Source organism: Gasterosteus aculeatus, chromosome 10 (assembly GCF_964276395.1).
Source record: "Gasterosteus aculeatus chromosome 10, fGasAcu3.hap1.1, whole genome shotgun sequence".
In the NCBI taxonomy this organism is placed as follows: domain Eukaryota; kingdom Metazoa; phylum Chordata; class Actinopteri; order Perciformes; family Gasterosteidae; genus Gasterosteus; species Gasterosteus aculeatus.
Window position 1 is genome coordinate 3,836,731 of NC_135697.1, and position 17,272 is coordinate 3,854,002.

General features: G+C 44.1%; 3 protein-coding genes across 3 annotated transcripts; all 3 read right to left on the bottom strand.

Annotated features, from left to right (window-relative positions):
* Window positions 1–733: 733 nt before the first annotated feature.
* Window positions 734–5,945, bottom strand: srsf10b (serine and arginine rich splicing factor 10b). The gene is made up of 6 exons (XM_078080763.1): window positions 5,289–5,945; window positions 3,928–4,034; window positions 2,791–2,892; window positions 2,260–2,422; window positions 2,122–2,172; window positions 734–1,942 (listed from the first exon to the last, which is right to left on the bottom strand). The coding sequence occupies exons 1-6, from the start codon at window positions 5,510–5,512 to the stop codon at window positions 1,732–1,734; spliced, it is 858 nt and encodes a 285-aa protein (XP_077936889.1). The 5' UTR covers window positions 5,513–5,945; the 3' UTR covers window positions 734–1,731.
* Window positions 5,946–5,996: 51 nt separating this feature from the next.
* Window positions 5,997–7,232, bottom strand: fabp10b (fatty acid binding protein 10b, liver basic). Its single transcript, XM_040189598.2, has 4 exons — window positions 7,074–7,232; window positions 6,817–6,989; window positions 6,257–6,346; window positions 5,997–6,160 (listed from the first exon to the last, which is right to left on the bottom strand). Exons 1-4 carry the CDS (start codon window positions 7,138–7,140, stop codon window positions 6,110–6,112), a joined length of 381 nt encoding a protein of 126 aa, XP_040045532.1. The 5' UTR covers window positions 7,141–7,232; the 3' UTR covers window positions 5,997–6,109.
* Window positions 7,233–7,404: 172 nt separating this feature from the next.
* Window positions 7,405–16,572, bottom strand: slc9a1b (solute carrier family 9 member A1b). Its single transcript, XM_040189580.2, has 12 exons — window positions 15,942–16,572; window positions 13,363–13,823; window positions 12,600–12,850; window positions 12,118–12,335; window positions 11,785–11,981; window positions 11,199–11,288; window positions 11,027–11,097; window positions 10,729–10,902; window positions 9,871–9,985; window positions 9,664–9,762; window positions 9,334–9,406; window positions 7,405–8,511 (listed from the first exon to the last, which is right to left on the bottom strand). Exons 1-12 carry the CDS (start codon window positions 16,216–16,218, stop codon window positions 8,270–8,272), a joined length of 2,268 nt encoding a protein of 755 aa, XP_040045514.2. The 5' UTR covers window positions 16,219–16,572; the 3' UTR covers window positions 7,405–8,269.
* Window positions 16,573–17,272: the final 700 nt, after the last annotated feature.

Here is a 17,272-nt window from a genome sequence, read left to right on the forward strand (position 1 = left end):
GACTAAAATGGAAATAATGGAATAACATTATATTCCACTGACATTACTGTCATTAAAAATCCCAACTTCGCCATTTGTTGCAAACCTTCTAGGTCAAAATATTTAATTATATCTTCATATAGCAGATTTAAGTTGCTAATTTAAGGTTCACCAAACCAGCATCTTCTATCCTTAATTGAACCAAAGTACTACCTCCAAGCGTTCATCTTCAGCAGCTCTGCCGTAACCTTCTTAGTTTAAAGGGACCATGAGCACATTAGCAGATGCTCTCCTTAACTAGTCTGTCGTTACAACAAGGAGGCTTTATTGAAATTAAATCCCGCACTAGACTCATTTTCATCAACTAATCATTTTGGAAAACAGGCAGAGCTTCATCAGTTGTCCCTGCGTGCAGAGCCATCGGGTCAAAAACAACCTAGTGAAGTAACTCCCATTAAGCCTCCACCCTGCCATTGTAGTTGTGTAATCAATGTTTTTTTCCAATACAGCGATCGATGGGGCACGTCCCATTTCATCCATGGTCGCTTCTCTCCCGTGAATCTAATTTAAGTTGTTCCTCCCAGCTGCTGATCCATTAAAAGGAAATCAATGTCCCTGGGATTTTTCCATGCAGGGTGATCTAATTTATGTTTACTTCATTCTCTCTCCTTAATTCCCTAAACAAAGTTACGCCTCTTCATCTTCAGTGGACCGAGTTTCATCTATGAGCAGCGTGAAGTCACACACCGATCCCTTTTACTCAATGTTATCCATTTATTTCTCAAAAAAAGCATTCTCTTTCTACCAAAGATAGAAGATCAGGAGAATAAAACATGCAGTGACGAGATTCATTCAGTAAAAACAGAAACGCAGTTGTGCAAACACCAACCAGAGCGCTTCGTAGCTCCTCACAACTGAAATCAAGAGAAAGGTTCCAGAAATAAAACAAAACAGGTTGTAATCAGACAGAAACCACCACAAAAGAAAGAAAAATAAGATTGAACATTTTCTAGCGGTTGGTGGTTAAAGTCACATGTTGTTACACAGACGGGTTCCGGTGCGTTCCTCCTTCCAACACAGACCACATCGTTACGGCCGTCGTGCTTTTCTTCCACTCAGCCATCGCACCACGATCTCGCAGTGACGCTGGAATTTCAGGTCTGCATTTCTTCAGCTGTGTTTAGTTAACCGGTAAAGCAGTGCACTCGAAATACTTTAACGGTGTTCAATGTGACGTGAAGAGTTTTGGAATATTTGTTTTCCTATAAACAAACTAAAAAAAGGAACAGCAGTGGCTGATAGACCTGAAATATGTCGACATGGTTCAGCGGTAGTTTAAACAGAATGGGATTTGACATAAAACACAGAAAACGCTGGTTTGGTTCGCTAACAGACTGGATTCATTTTACAATACTGAATGTTCTTTTTTTGCAAAAAAGGGTGCATAGGGTTTAGAAAAGAAAGTCCTCAGTAACCGTATATATATATATAAAAAAAAAAAACATTCCTGGCCGACTACCAGTGAACACAGAAGCTGACTGATTCATATTTCTAAAATTGGGAAATCTCAACAATACGTTTTTATAAAACTAAGCAAAGGACCAGCATTGTTCTTAAAATGGAGCCGCAAAAACAAGCTTTCTAGAAATGCTTCAGTGGACGTTACATTCATGTCAAAACAAACACTTCCTGACAGACGCACCAGCTGTGGTCTATCTGACATGACGACGGACAGGAGGGGCGGCTACTTTTCTAGCGACCTCCGGACTTGTGCCCGGCCCAGGAACGGGAGCGAGAGCGGGACCTGGACGCCGAGCGGGACCTGGAGCGGGACGGGGAGTGCGTCCGCCGCACCTCCTCCTCGGCGTAATGAGAAGTCGACGGCGGGTTGACGGCTTCCCGCGGGGACGCCGATTTGGATCGAGATCTCCCTCTGGACTCCCTGCGAGGCCTCGGCCTGTATCTGGAAGCACACAATGAGACCACTTAGAATTGGGTTTGCGCCGCAACCGAGACAAAAGGGCGGGAGGCTTTTCCCAGCTGGCGTATTAAAAAGAGGATTTCTAATGAGAGAGCCACATATTTAGACTGTGCTACAAAAGCTAGTCTCTCCAGGTCTACGGGGTCAAAGGGGACTTGTACCTGTCCTCCTCGCGGCTCCTGCTTCTTCCCCCATACACTCGTCCACGAGACCTGAGGGCAGATTAAAATTCAAGCGCCATTTGGGAATAACATTTACACGCATCAGCGAGCAAAGCGTCTGCATGGAGTGGAACTCACTCGCGAGGACTCTCGGAGCGCCTGCGGTGGCGATCGTGAGAAGGGCTGCGTGATCGGTATCGGTCGTAACTGCGGCTGCGCGAGCGCCTGCGTCTGCCGTCTCGGTCGTCGTGCCGGGAGGATCTGCCCGGAGAATGCTCCTTCGTCTTCATCTGATTTGGGGCTAGAAAAAGGGGGACGAGGGTTAGAGCCCCGAGCGCACAGCAGAACGCACAAAACATTCCCACAAGTAACTGTCATGATCACCGGTATTTATTTTGGTGTTTCATAAATTATGGACTAAAAAGTGCTTTCTAAAGTGAAGCAGTTTACGCTCCCCGCTGCAATAACGAGGTGATGGAACAGGAAATACTAAATAATATTGGATATTTTCCTCTTGCTACCAGAGCTGGTTGGTGTTGAATTTCGTATAATTGTTCAATCAACTCACGTCGACTACCAACATTCCAACAATTATCTGACCAAAACACTTGATCGCAGACTCAACAGTGAGTGGGAGGGAAATGAACATTATAAAGTGTCAACACTTACTCTTTCGGTCACCCTGGGCAAACTGGATTTCAATCTGCCGGCCACAAACCCACTTCCTGTCCAGGCTGTGAAGAGCATCTTCTGCATCACGCACATCTTCAAATATGCTGAGCTGTTAAGGGTTTTTGTTTGCTCACATTTACGGTAAGGCCACACAAATTCAAAGAATTATTGAGGTTTGTTTTTTTATATCTCAGAGGGGCAAAGTAGGACATGGAATAAAACACTTTTCTCGCCCCACTCATCACAGCCTCAAGAGATTCTTCTGGTTCAGTTGTTCACACACGGTCATTGTACATTCATGATAAGAAGGTGCATTCCTTAAAGACATAATCTGTCATTTGTGTGGCCTGACTTTTAGGAATAAACAGTTTATGATGAACATCAATTATATTGTATTACTTGATATGGATTAGCAAATTAAAAAGCCACAAACAAAATACACTTCTGTTGACTTTTCTGTAGAGATAAAAGATGAAGCAAGTTCTTCAAACCCATAAAAACAAAAGTCTGAGGTACCAGGATGACAAATGTATTACCAAATCACAAAACATTTAATAGTTTTAATCAAATAGCTTTGATTCAAATTAAATACGTCATTGATGTATGTCACAGGGAAAGCTGATTTTGGAATGTCAAATTTGCGGATTTGTCTTGTGAGGATACAAAATAATTCAGACTTGTTACCTTTGCCCATGCTTGACTTTGAACTTCATCTTGATCTTTACACTCTTTAATCGACTCCCACAGGGACTCGGGTTTCCCGCTTGCCTTTTCCTCTTAAACCTCTTTTCTTTTCCCAATTCTTTGCCGCCATATCGAAGCTTTGTCTCCGTTCCCTTTTCCTCTTCATGCTGTACTTTCTCTTTTCAACCTTTTCCCTCCCTCTGATCCTGAAGGTCTGTGTGACTTGTCTTTACTTCTACTCTACATGGGTCTTTGTTACTCTTTGTGGCCGGTTCCACAACGGGATGCTTTTACATTTTCTGAAGCAACAACAGAGAAATATGCGGGTTAGATATTCAATCAAATTAAGTGCATGAAAAACACATTATTGAATCTCTGCTGGAAAGAAATTGAAAAATGTTTTGTTAGCAGGAGCACACATTCACAGTAAAAGTATCATTGGGAAAGGATATTGAATGTATGCAAATCCTCTTGATCGACGTGTATAGAAGTCAAGTGGGATGTAGACATCCACTATCGGCCCATAGCGGCCAAACTCACGCCGCAAATCCTCAGGCCTGAACACCGTAAATACAAGTATGACTGGACTGACCATCACGGGCCACTCTACCTACATCATCAACCAGTAGCAGCAGCTGGGAGAGCAGCCAATGAGGGCTAAAGGGACAGTTCACCACAAAACAGGCAGACTCATTGCAAAACACCGTCAGATTTACTGTCACCATTACTCGGCTATGACTCATCGGTCCACACAACACCTGTGCTGTTGGATTTATTTTGGCGGTTATCTTTTTTATGTATTTTGCGTGGCGATTATTCGGTCACGTTTTGGAGTGAACTGGCTCCTTTAGATATGCAAACTATTTTGTTAAACATGCAATTCAATGTAAAACCTGATAACTCGGGCAGATGGTCATTTTGTAACCACAATGAAAAGAAAGACAATCTTTATACACTGGCATGTGTGTCATTTGTGTCTAATTTACCTTCTTCAGGTCATTTATTTTTCAAGTAAAAGACATTTGGAAAAAACTTGTTACTGCAAACGCTGTTTTTAACCGTGGCTTTAACAAGCATGTTGTAGTAAAAACGTAATATAACACTATTATTGTTCATAAACGTTTATGAGATCAAGTAACGCTGAGGAGATAGATTGCAGTAGTTTTTAATGCTTTGCAATAACTATTTTAATTCCAGGTTAATTAAATATTTAAATTATAGCTAGTCATTACAACGCAGTTAACGTTAGATGCAACTACGTCATAACACGAAGCTTACCGTTATAACGACTTAATAGCACGCAATAATTAGCCAATTTAAATGATTACTGGTTGAAATGTAACTTATGGTAGTATTTATTGTTAGTAAGTTCAACCATATCAAATAAGAATTTTAAAGAATTTTACCGGCACATTACAAAAACAATCCAATAAAATATTGAATGGACGTGAACTAACGTTAGCTACCTTTGCTAGCGTTAGCTTGGGTTCTAAACTGGCTAACGTTGCTAATGTTAGCTTAGGTTGTGAACATGAAAACGTGAAACAGAGACTCAATCCACACAAAGAAACGTTACCGTCAAATTGCATTTGAACGAAGGTGCATCGGCATTACAGACAGAGTATCTATTTGGTGCAATGATCTCTGCAGCTTATAAAGATTTCAAACATAACGGTCTGCAACAAACGTAACTTGACGCATGTAGTAGAGTGCTAAAGCTAGCCGATAAGCTAATTTAGCTAGCGTTCGCCGAGCTTCATGTTCGGTAGCTTGCGTTAGTAAGGATCAATGGTTCTCGAGTGTGGACTCACCTGGACTCATCGGAGATGTTTCTGACGAACAAAGATGTGTTTGGGGGCCTCATGTATTTGGCCATAAAGTTACACTCACTCAGCAGAAGAAAAGCTTTTCGCGATTGGAGAATCTGCAGTGAAAAATATGTTGCGCATGCGCACTTGGAAAGTCCGGTGGTTCTTCCTCCCGGACAAAAATAGTTGAATAAATGCTCACAGCGCTGTCTGTCGTTTGAGCTCATCAACTGCAGCCTTGGCAACGACAGGGATGCATGAATGCTAGTCGGTAGGTAATGCTACTAGGTAAGAGTACCCAATCAGAAGTGAAATTATTCTGTCAAAAATACTACCTGCGAGTGTTTCCATGGCAGCCAATATTTTATTATATATGGTATATTTTGAGGTTGTTTTATCTACTTAATCAACACACTGAAAGCAACGTACTGTATCATATAGGCATATTATAAAATCAACATGTTTGTAGCATCTAGGTCCTGCCCGAGCCATTTCTTTTGCTTGGTTTGTGAGAACGTACTTTTTTCTAATTTTTGGCTGATTTAAGAATGATTTAAAATTATTTATTTTGCTTAAGAGGTAGGAAAACTATCTCACTCAATGCATCCCTCAATCTGGAGCAACATGGTTTTCATTGGACAGGAAGGGGATGAAAAAATGTTGAGTTAATGTAGCCTGCTAAGTTACATTATATCACTGATGAAAACAAACTTTTGGTTTTAATCAAATTTATTCATGAAAGCATTTGAATAAAAGTGTTTTTCAAGGTTTATGTTTATTTTCCATCCCAGCTCTAATCTTCAACATCAGCTGCAAGGTGAGCATTAGACACGTTTGCTCCTGCTGATGAAGGTTTCAGGCCCAGCAGTGATAGTCTAGAAAAGTGGGGTAAAAAAACATCAGTAACAAAAAATAACTCAAAGAATTCCTCCACATTACAGCAGTTTAAAAAAATAATTAAGTCCACTGACCTCAACCATGTCATCCCCTTGGATCTCACGGACGGAGGTGAACTTTTCAGTCTCAGCAATCAGCTTCCCGTTCTCCTCTCTGACAGTGCACTGACCGAACATATTGCATGGGACAGAAGTTTAAAGTTTCTCTTCGCCAAGAAAAGAAAAAGAAAGAAAAATCATTCCTACGGTGCCTAAAATGTCCACATAAAAGACACAACTTTGATAGGACGCACACATCCCATTCAATTTGTTTTTGCTTGGAGTGTAAATAACATGGAGCCAAGCTATTGCCTGCAATACAGACACAGACGGGGGAACACCACTCGGGAAAATAAAGGTTTGTTTTAGACTGCCCGTCAGCATGTTCTAGTGGAGAAACCAAATAGCACTTCAAAACCCTTACAAATGCAGAATAATAAGTCTGAAGCCTCACTGAAATGTGTTGCTTGACGCTCACATAGATCCCAGGATGGAGACTATTTTCAGGGTCAAATTCTGGCACCAACAGGTCGTGTACAACTATCAAACCTTTAATTCTCTGACAATCTAGAAAAGGGGCTTTAAAGGCTTTTCACCTTAAACCTGCGGCCATCCGCGGCAGTCATCTCAGACTCCTTCCCCAGGCTGAACGAGTGGACTTTGGTGTAGATGGGCGTCTTCGTCGTGTAGGTAAAGTCTGTGCCGTTCTGCTCGATCACCACCACCGGCTTGATGTTCTTTCGCATTTTGATGACCATTTCAGGTGCACCTTGAATGCATAACACAAAAATAGGGAAGGGAGGGGCGCGCATATTTGAGCGGACTAAGCCTTTAAATATGAAAACGTTCTTACCTACTACTTTTAAGAACCCCTCCAGGTTGTCCTCAGAATAAACTTTCCAAGTGCCGCTGAAGTCCATGGCTGCTGTTTGTGTCGAGGTGTTTTGCGGTTGTCGTTGTGATAATCGTTTGGTACCCAACTGCTGGTTGGCAAGCCGGGGACCTCGAAGTCCCTGTTATCTGGACTGGGACTTCCAGTGAGAGCCAAGATGGGCTGAACAACAGGTGATGATGATGATGATGAAGTAACACGTGGATGAAATATGATGTCAGATAAGCAGGAGGATGTGAAGATGCTTTCATGGATGTTTCCCCCCCCCCCCCACACAAAAAAATCACTTAACTTAAGCAATGACATTCTTTATTTCATACAGGCTTTAAAGCTCTCCTTCGTTTGTAAATGTTCGTAACTTCACAATAGAAAAATACTTGCGCTGGATAACACACGGTAAGCAATACGTTTTAAGGCAAACATGTGCAGGCAGCAGACGTTAAGTATTAAAGATTCACCTCTTTAACCTTGAAGCATTCTCCGTAACCAGCAACACAGATACGCAGAGTCGCGTCACACAAAAACAAAATCACCAACTCAAATACTGCTGGAATGTTACAGAAGCTCACAAATCAGTCACATTATGAAGACAGAGACACTTGTTTTCTTTCTGCAGAGGTCTTAATACTGTTACGGGTCCCAGAGAAACACCCATCAGTCATTCAGCAACGTCAACAATATTTGTTACTTTCGCTTTGACTTATAAATTAAACAGTGTAGGTATCTGCAAGTAATGTGGGACAAATAGGTTTAATATGAAGGCGTCGTCGGCCTCGAACACCAGACACATCTTTGGAAGTAATCTTCTTTATAAAAGATACATCTGATAGTAACATCACATTGTGTGGATTCTTTACGCTGTGCTTTTAGGGCTCACGCCCGAACATCGGATGCCTCAAGCTTGTTAAAACAAGTGACCTTTTCATTTTCTTTCCTGTATGATGGATGTCTGCTTGTTGAGACAAACAAATGACTCTCTCCCGTCTGTAATGCAAATAGCCGGTGTGGCATGCTTTGGTAATATGTTGCATGGTTAAAAATCCTTACGAACTTCTGGAAAAATGTTATCAAGCTTTGCTACGGCAGGAATCTCCACTCATTGAATCCATCACCAGGAGATCCGTCCTCCGATTTCAGAACGAGGTAAATTCTGCGCTTCATCGTGATAGATCGTCCTCCTTGTTTGGCCCGGGGTCACTCAGGCAGCGCGATAGTTTCAGGGGGTCCTGCTCCTCCTGCGCCTCCTGCTCCTTCCGCGCTTTGGTTCTGCACTCGCCGCTCTGATTGGGCCTCGGGAGGGTTTCTTTCAACAGGCCGACGGTCTCGGGGGGGCCGGGACGCGGCCGAGCCGCGGGCCCTCGGGGACTCTCGCTGTCATCGTAAGTGTAGACCCGGTGCTCTGGTGGACGCAGACACGGTGCGTCAACATGATAAAAATCATCTACCACATAGCCACTTAATGGAGGGTCTTTTCTCGGGACATTTGGGTGCATTTGTGAAGAACTGCTTTAACTACATTTACTCAGGTGTCGTACTTAAAAACAGCTTTTGAGTTACTCGTTGTTCTCGTTCTCAATAATTGATTGATTTATATATTAATAAATAACATTCATTACGGCTCCAAAACGATGGGGCCTTGTCACAGCATTACTGATACAATGAGGGTTATTACCGTATGTTGCTCGGCCCTCCAGCTGAATTGTGACCGGCTAACTTTCTCTGTGCACATATCATACACTAACCTCTTGTGCGCATATGCGGCACCTACAATATTACATTCAGGAGTGGACAACTATTTATTCATCCCCTGATTTTATTTCTTTTTTTTTATTTCCCCTCTTCTGTTGGAGTGACCGCTATTTGATGTTTCTTGTTCTAAGACTACATACAACTGTAAAAGGGACAAAGGAAGTAACTGAAAATGCACATTGTCATGTTGTTGAAAACAAAATAAAAAGTGAGTTAAAAAAAATAAAATATATATATATATATATATATATATATATATATATATATCTTAATTAATTAATTAAGAAAAATGTTATATTTAGCACCTCTAAAAGATTATAATAAGAGTAATATAACAAAGGCTTTTGTATCTGCCTGTGGCTATTTTCACTTTTGGTATTTCAAGTATATTTTGATGTTAATACTTTTGTTCTTCGGGCCGGAGTTTGAGGCCCCTGGTTTACACCTTTCATTGTGAGGAGATCGTTCTGACCTGGTTCAAAGCAAACTTTTCTCACTGCCGGTGGTTCCTGGCGGTTTGCAGGAACTGTGAGGTAGTGACTCATCTGGGAATGAGACACAAACATTAGGCAGAACTGACTTCATTTCATCACTTAAGACCAACCAATACTCAGAGTTGCGAATGAAGAGACTCAAACCGACGTGTAGAATTACTACTACGATTACCAGCAACCCATGAATAAGGTTCAAAGAATAAAAAGTACAAAATCTAAGCATAAGGTCACAGAGCAGCGCGCTAGAAACAGGCTCTTCTGTCTGGTTCTTCCAGCACACCCAGAAGCACAGCTGCTGGTGAACTCACCCTCCGCTCCATCTCCACGCGCTGCTTCCTGAAGCGCACTTCACTCACGTTGTCCTCAAACGGGTCCATGAACAGGTCGTGTCTGCTGTAGGAGCGAAGCTGTGGAGAAAGAAGAAGAAAAACGGACTTTGTGGAATCCTATTAACATAAAACAAAACCTGCATGAACGCTGGACTTTGAGTCACATCCGCCAACATGATTTCTTACCCGCTGTCTGGTGTTCTGCAGGTTTCCCCGGAGAATCTTCCTGATCTCTTGCTCACGACTCTTGGAGATACTCGGGATCGCTCGTCCTCTGGCCGACTGCTTCAGCTGAATGTTTCTGTGGAGACAAACGTCACCACTTACAACCACAACCACAACGCGTGATTTGCGAGGCGTCAGTCAGCCGACTTTCTAACATCAGCACGTATCAGCGCACCAACGTTATCATCTACACAACTATCCTAAAAGACCCTTCCCACTCATGTCGGCTCAAAATTGATACATTGAGCTTTTCTCCAATGATGAGCTGTCAGTTTGTTAATGACTAGCAGCATGTTTGTCTCATCAATAATATATTTACCACAGTAATATCATCTAAAATGTGTGCGCTAATCTAGTAGTGTGGCCTAAACAGCCCTGCTGTAGTGCGATACGCTTTTCGATGGACCCCGAAAGCCGCGAACAATCAAGGCGATGGTGTACTTTTGTGTGGACATACAGAGATCCTACTCTCCCTGCTGTAAAGTTAGTCTACTGTATACAAATAAACGTGGTATTGAAATGAACAGGGCTTCAGTTTAATCAATATGCTCGGTAATGACAAAGACGTTTTAGGTTTACTTTATGTTTCTGGCAGACAATGTTCCCAACGGCTGCATCCACGGTCCAGCTGAGCACGACGTGCAAAGTCCTGTTCTCAACTACATTCAAGTTCCCTGTTAAATGCTTTTGCAAACATTTGTTCAGAATTCCCCAAATTCCTGTGTAAACGTTCCACTTTGTAACGACTGTGTCTCTCTAGAGTAAATGTCCAGGATGTTACGGTCACTGGGACGTCTAGGTTTGGTGACGGGTACTCACTGCATGGACACGGTGGACATGAGCGCGGGCAGCCTGCCGGCGCTGCCGCTCTCCGCCAGCATCATGGCCTGTTTCATCTCCATCTTGTTGTAGAAGGAGATGAGCTGAGGCTCGGAGGAGCGATCGCCCGCGATCAACCACTTCTTCACGTAGGTCTTGTTGAAGCGGTTCAGCCTGAGAGCAGCAGACAAAGCACCAACATCATCACCTACCCTCCAGCACCAGACGTCAGCTGGGTTCTAATTTATACATTATTTTTTTTATTTTTATTAAATTAAAGAATTTAAGAAAACCCTACTTGTCCTTCCAGTGATGATGTCCGTAATGACCGCAGACGTCTTCGATTCCCGTGAGGAGGTGATCCAGGAACTGGAGACAAAGTGAAAGGCTACATGCTCAAACTGGGATGTGAAAACCCAAACGTTACGTTGCTCATGTTGAAGGTGGAAAACACTGATGTGATTAATGACCTGCGTGTGAATCTCCTCATTAATTGACTCTTTGCCCTCCTTCTTCCTCTTCACGGCCAGAAGCTCCACCAAAGGCCGGATCGTCATTCCCTGGAGACACAAAACAGGAAGTCCTGTTGTTTCTATATTACTCAATGTACGACTGTCCCGGTTATAGCAAAGCGATTTCCATAAACCATTAGCAAATAGCAAAGAACGCATCTGCTCCTCTCTTAGAAAAATACAAACCTAACATGTGGCATCTTTAATTACTGTTATACTGCTTTCTCATAAAATTTTAACAAATTATTATAATCTTTAATTGCTATGGGTCAAGGGATCTTCACAAGCCACAATTTGTTATTGTGTTAATACATATGTGAATATGTGAAAATAAACAATAAAACTAAATAGAATAAACTTAGAAAAATAGAAGAAGAAAAAAAATGATTTCATGATGAACACTTACTTAAACAGTTACTGTTAGCTGCCAAGAGGGATCAATAAAAGGTTAGAGGTCACTTACAATGGAGGAGAAAAAAGAAAGAATAACATTTACCTACTAACGTCACGCCAAATACGATACCGAAAGGTGAAAGTTTGTCACCTGCACAAAGACGGTAAAGAAGATGACGGTGATGATGGCCGTGAGGAACATGCTCTTCGTCTCGTTTTCGGTCAGCAGGAAGCCCAGTGAGAAGGCGATGGCGCCTCGCAGGCCCCCGTAGGCCATGATGAACTGGTCCTTTTTGGTCAACTTCACGATGCGGAATTTATTAATGATAAACGTGAGGCCGATGACTCCTGGAAAGCAAACATAATAATGCAGTTAATGAAAGCCACACTCACATTTCAATCAACAATCTTGGTGTTTCAGGTGTTCAGCAGGGAAGAAACACTAACAGACGATGATTGGCGGACTGTGATTGGCTGCACTCACCCAGCACTCTGGACACCAGACACAAGACCACGGTGAAAACGACGAAGGTCCAGTTCCAGGCGTGAGGACCGGCCACCGTGGAAACGCCGAGGAAGATGAATATGAGCGTCTCGCTCACGCTGCTCCACATCTTCATGAAGTATTTGATGGTGGTGTACGACTTGTGGGAGACGTTGGCCTCCACGTAGGGCCGCATTATCACGCCGCACGCTATCAACCTGTTTGGGACGACGCAGAGAGGTTAGCCAGCCGGTTCGTACAAGCTGGATGAAACAATGTTTCTATGTAAAGAAGCACATTGTAAAGCGTGAGCACTTCTCCACCTGTAGGAGCCGATGAAGCTACAAAACCACACTTTTTGGACTCTTTATGCTAAGCTACCTAGCAGCGGCTAATGCCGAACTTTCAGAGGGAAACAAGGATCGATTGAACCTTCTTAAACAGAAGAAGCAGCGACAAACGTCTGAAGGTTGAATACTCACGACATGATGCCTGACAGGTGGAAGACCTCAGCGGAGAGGTACGCCATGTAGCTGTAGAGGAAGACAAACAGCGGCTCGATGACCCGGGTGTGCGAGGTGAAGCGGGAGGTGAAGGCACCCAGGAGGCCGTAGATGGCTCCCACCAGGATTCCTCCCAGTGAAACCACGAAGAAGCAGACGACGCCGAGTAAGATGTCGACCACCGTCACAGTTCCTGCGTGACAGAACTCCTCAAACAGGTGATACAGAACCTGAGCAGAGAGAAAAACACGGGTTTCATTCAACGGCAAATGTCTTTAAAGCTCATCTCAGGGAAGCAGGTTCTTTCATGCATTCATTGATTCTTTCTTCACTTCCTAATGTCATTTATTTATTCAGTCATGCATTTCTTTCCTTCCTCCTTGCATCCATCCATCCATTCAGCTTTCCTTTCATTCTTTCAGCCTCCCTTCTCCTTTACTTTCTTTTCAAACCAGCCAGTCATTTAAAATAATATTGATTAAAGGCCAGGTACATTTCTTCAGTTAGTAGACACCATGTACCAGACTATTAGAAATATGTTGTTTAAATTGTTTTTGGCTGTAATGCAGAAGGGTTCATATAGAAGACTATATAACAGTTTGTGTTTGAGGGCTAATCTGATCATCTGTGGTCACCGATACGTTTCGACACTAAGACAGATACAACCAGGCACGATGTCTTGAACCACGGTGGAGTATCCCGGAGGTGTATAGTGGCGGTAGATGGCGGACCCTTCCCTCACCACAGTGACGGCGTCGTTGAGCAGCGACTCGCCGAACACGAGGATGTACAGCAGCTCGTTGATGTGGATCTCCTCGAACACGGCCAGGACGGCCACGGGGTCCACGGCCGAGACGATGGTGCCGAACAGCATACAGGACAGCAGGTCCACGCTGGCCAGCTGGGCCCCTTCGATCTGACAGACGCCGTAGATCATCCCGCCGATGAAGAAGGCGTTCCACAGGGTCCCCACCACCGCGAACACCAGGATGGTGCCCATGTTCTCCGTGAAGGCCCGGATGGGCAGGAAGTAGCCGGCGTCGAGGATGATGGGAGGCAGCAGGTAGAGGAAAAAGAGCTTGGTGTCGAGGACGGGCGCTTCCTCTCTGATGGCTCTGATGATGCCGCCCACCAGCAGACCCACGCCGATCAGCAGGCAGCTCTCTGGGACAACGTTCGACACTCTGGGGATGATGTGAAAACCTGCAGAGACAAGAGAGTTTCCTGGTAGGATGAGAGTATTCTGCAAAGTCATTGATCGGATAGGGGGAGCTTTCCTCTCCTAGTTGCAATTGCTGCTTTATCATAAGCTATAATCACCAGTCGTAGAGAAAAATATGGACCGACCCCTCATCCGCCTTCAGCATCTTGGGTTTATTGAATTCTGTATTATACAATTTCTCTGAGTGTCGTTCTGGTTTTTGGTCTGTTTCTGTGCCCCAATATATATGATTCCTGTATTGAAGACTAAAAGATCAAAATTGCTGCTTTTTCTGTGAGTCATCGTGTCAAGGATAAAAAAAAAAAAAAAAGGCGGATATTTCTGAACCGTCTGTCGGATAAAACAAGCAGTGGTTGAATAATGCAAAAGAACATGTTTCATAATGGAAGTAGTGGTGTAGGTACAATACATACAATACAACCTGATGCAACATTCACTGCAAACTGACGCTGCAGGACATTAACAGACATTACATCTAGTGACGCATTGTTGTGTGCACGAGAGAAGCCTTGAGGGAGGACTGTGGAAAAACAAGATCCACTCCATCCAATGCACTTCACCACAACATCTCATGAAATATAAAACACAGTGCATCAGCAGGGGAACAAACAGGTCGCTAATACGAACAAAACGGCTGAACGGAAATATCTGTGTGAAGAATGTCATCACCGGTAATAAATCATCGTCTTCATTGTTGAGCTATCTAGTTTAGATTCACCCTGCAGACTGGAAAATACCATAAGATAGTGAAAAACATCCCTAGAGCTCAAGTTAATGTCTTCGTTTTGTTTGTGAGTTTAAAATTCTGTCCAAAATAAGAAATAGGTTTCATGTACAATGACTGTCAAACAGGCCACCCTAAACAGCACAGAGCCGAAAATCCTCACAGAAGGGAAAATGGACCCAGTGTTGTGGAAAGGTTTCAGTGCAGCGGATTGATGCTGAACAGAACTTTGTCACTGCTCCTTTAGTTTCGGATTTGGCCCGTCGGCCTCTCAGCAGAATGAGGCCTTGACATTCAGCCTCCCGGTCACGTGACCGCTCTGACTCGGCACAGTGGGCTCCTTGTTATCGAGCAGTCCAGGAAGAGACCGTCCCTGGTGGACAACAGCTGGCGGGAGCAGATAAGAAGCAACGGGGCTTCTCTCAGCCAGGCAAGAAGCCCAGGAGAGACCCCCCAGCCAACGAGAATCCCCCCCCTACACGCCATGTACACACGCAACACGCCAGCATGGTCATATGATGCCGTAATAAAAGCCCAAAACAACCCCCATTTGTCCCAAGAGAGTCCAGTGGAAGAAGAAGACCTGACTGTACTGAGGACTGCGTCCACGCCGAGGACACACATGTCCTCGGATTTCACATCTTGTCTTCAGCTTTGTGTCGGATACTTTTCATTCGTACGGCAACAGTTTCAGCTCAAAGTGTTGAGAAGGAGGACGACGTGGATACAAGTCAAATTCGGGGTACGCTCTGAAAATGTCACAGTCTGGTGAGCAGCTGGTCAAAAAATGTCATGGGTGGGTGTGATCACTAAAAATAGAACAATATATAACATTACAAAACACTACGCACATGAAGCACTAGAAAACAATTACAACAACAACAATAGAGTGCAAAGTTGAGAGGTGAGAGGGTGACCTATTTTTAATCTCCACAGAGATGCATTTAATCCCTCCAATGAGCCACAAACACCTGCTGTGAAAGCTCTCGCTGGGGCGGAATTTATTAGTTATAGTTCATTTTATTTATTTTAAAATGTTTTGGTATCACCTTCACCAACACCACGAGGAGCTGCAGAAATCTGTGGGAATAATAAGTGTCCGAGTTTTGTTCCGTTACAAAGTAAATTCAGTCAGACTGACAGCTGCGAAGACACGGGGACGTGCTCACACCAAACTCAATACAATATTCTACTAATTTAACAAAAGTATCTGTGAAATGTCCCTTCAGACGTTTAACAAATCCTCGTTAATGTGACATCATGGTCAGATGGTTGTTTCCATAGTTTTGTTACACAAACAACCCATTTTACCAGGTGGGAGTATTTGATTAGTGGTCCACTCGTCTCCGCGGTGAGTGTCCCAGGTGCCACTCACCGAGTTTCATGAGCAGAGCCAGAAGAATCCACAGCGCGATCTCGAAGGGCTTCCTGACGTGGTCGTAGTTGAGGGCGAGGACGGGGAAAACCTTCTCGCGGCTTGTGGAGTTCGTTAGACGAGGCGATTCCTCTCCGGCAGCGTCTCTCCGCGTCTCGTTGTTTCCGACATCACGACTCGCGGAGGCCACGGAGACGCACACGAGGACCAAGACGCACAACATCCCCGTTAGAGGCGCACCTGTGGAGCCCCTGCGGGAGCGACCGAGCTCAGCCATTTTCGGGGTGGGTGGACGGCCGAACTGCTGCTTAGCTCAGATGAAGATGAAGATGAAGATGGCACGGGAAGCGAGCGCGGTGCGCAACGGAGAAGCGCGCACTTTTACGCACAAACTCCGCAAGCATTTTGAAATAACGCATCAGTTAGTTATAAAAGATCCAACGACGCTCAATGTTGTAAACAAACGCGGCATGTCATCGGTGGCAGAACTCGTCGCTTTAGAAAAATGACGCTCCTGAGAGGAAGTTGTCACCAAATTAGTTTGAGATCCGCTATTCTGTCTTAAAACTCAGAACCAACAGGAACCGAGGCTGAAATCTCTCGCGCTTCTTTCCCTCTAACTTGACAGCGCGGCTCATCCGAGGCCGAGCCGCGGAGAAAGCGCCCCCTGCCGGTGCGGCGGACCGCCGCGACCCCCGGGGGGCCAAAGCAGAGATGTTTAAATATAAAGACCTTTATATATAAACTATCTATGGGCCAAAGCACCTTCACCACCGTGTTCTTGGATACAATGTGCGCTACACGCAAGCTTGTATGTTTACAAGGTACAACTTACAAACATAGCACAAAAAGTAAGGAACCGTGTGCTTGGTTGGTGCCACATTGGAGCGGGCAATGCGTGATGAACAGCATGATGCGGCCATGAAAAATTGATTAAATCTTCCCAAACAGCTCAATCTGCCGTTGAAGCAAGCGCGCCAACCAGGCACCTGATTGTGTGCTCCTGAGGATACCACACGCTAAAATCAAGTGGCAATAACAACAGCAAAATAAGCAAGCACCCAAACAATCTATTCATTTAGATTGTTGTTGTGTGAGTTACATGTTTGAGGCATCGGCCACAGAGATATCCGCTTTCTCTCCATTTTAACGGGAAAAGTTGGTACTTGGTTTGTGCTGCTCAAAAAAGTGAGAGAATTGCACTTGAAAAAACTCAAAATCAGTGTGTCCTCCAGAAATCCTGAGCCCATTAATCAAGATAATCCCCAGACATTCTATGGGAGATGGACGTCTCTATGGCTGATACCTCAAACACCGAAACAATCCAGACC